This window comes from Mesitornis unicolor, unplaced genomic scaffold (genome assembly GCF_000695765.1).
Source record: "Mesitornis unicolor isolate BGI_N332 unplaced genomic scaffold, ASM69576v1 scaffold34648, whole genome shotgun sequence".
Taxonomy (NCBI): Eukaryota; Metazoa; Chordata; class Aves; order Mesitornithiformes; family Mesitornithidae; genus Mesitornis; species Mesitornis unicolor.
The window spans coordinates 1-281 of record NW_010201755.1 but is presented as its reverse complement, the minus strand read 5'-3'; the positions used below and the strand labels follow the sequence as shown (position 1 = coordinate 281).

At 58.0% G+C, this 281-nt stretch overlaps 1 protein-coding gene across 1 annotated transcript in view; it reads right to left on the bottom strand.

The window, feature by feature from the left end:
* CTSH (cathepsin H) overlaps positions 1–278 on the bottom strand; it is a gene marked incomplete at its 5' end in the record, with an annotated part of 5,375 nt that extends 5,097 nt beyond the window's left edge. Inside the window, 2 exons of the mRNA XM_010190204.1 lie at positions 62–132; positions 216–278. Of these exons, the coding sequence (XP_010188506.1) occupies positions 62–132; positions 216–278 (134 nt within the window). The remainder of the gene's footprint in view (positions 1–61; positions 133–215) is intronic.
* Positions 279–281: the final 3 nt, after the last annotated feature.

The window sequence follows — 281 nt, the reverse complement described above, 5'->3', positions numbered from 1 at the left end:
GTGGGCGTAGAGTCCCCCACGGTCAGGGTCTGCTGGACCCCCACGTGCTCCCGTCACTTACCTGGGGCTCTCTCCACAGGTACAATTTTTTAAATTCCGTGAAGGTCAGATCCGAAAACTGGTTCAGGCTCACTGAAAAGAGGAGGAAACGGGCGCGTTTGTCTCACCGAGGCTCAGCTCAAAGCCAGAACGGGGCTGGGGGAAGCGGCTCCTACTCTGGAAGCTGTGGTTGCCGGCGTTGTGCTCCTCGATGTCCCTCTTGTTGCCGAGGAAGATGCGTA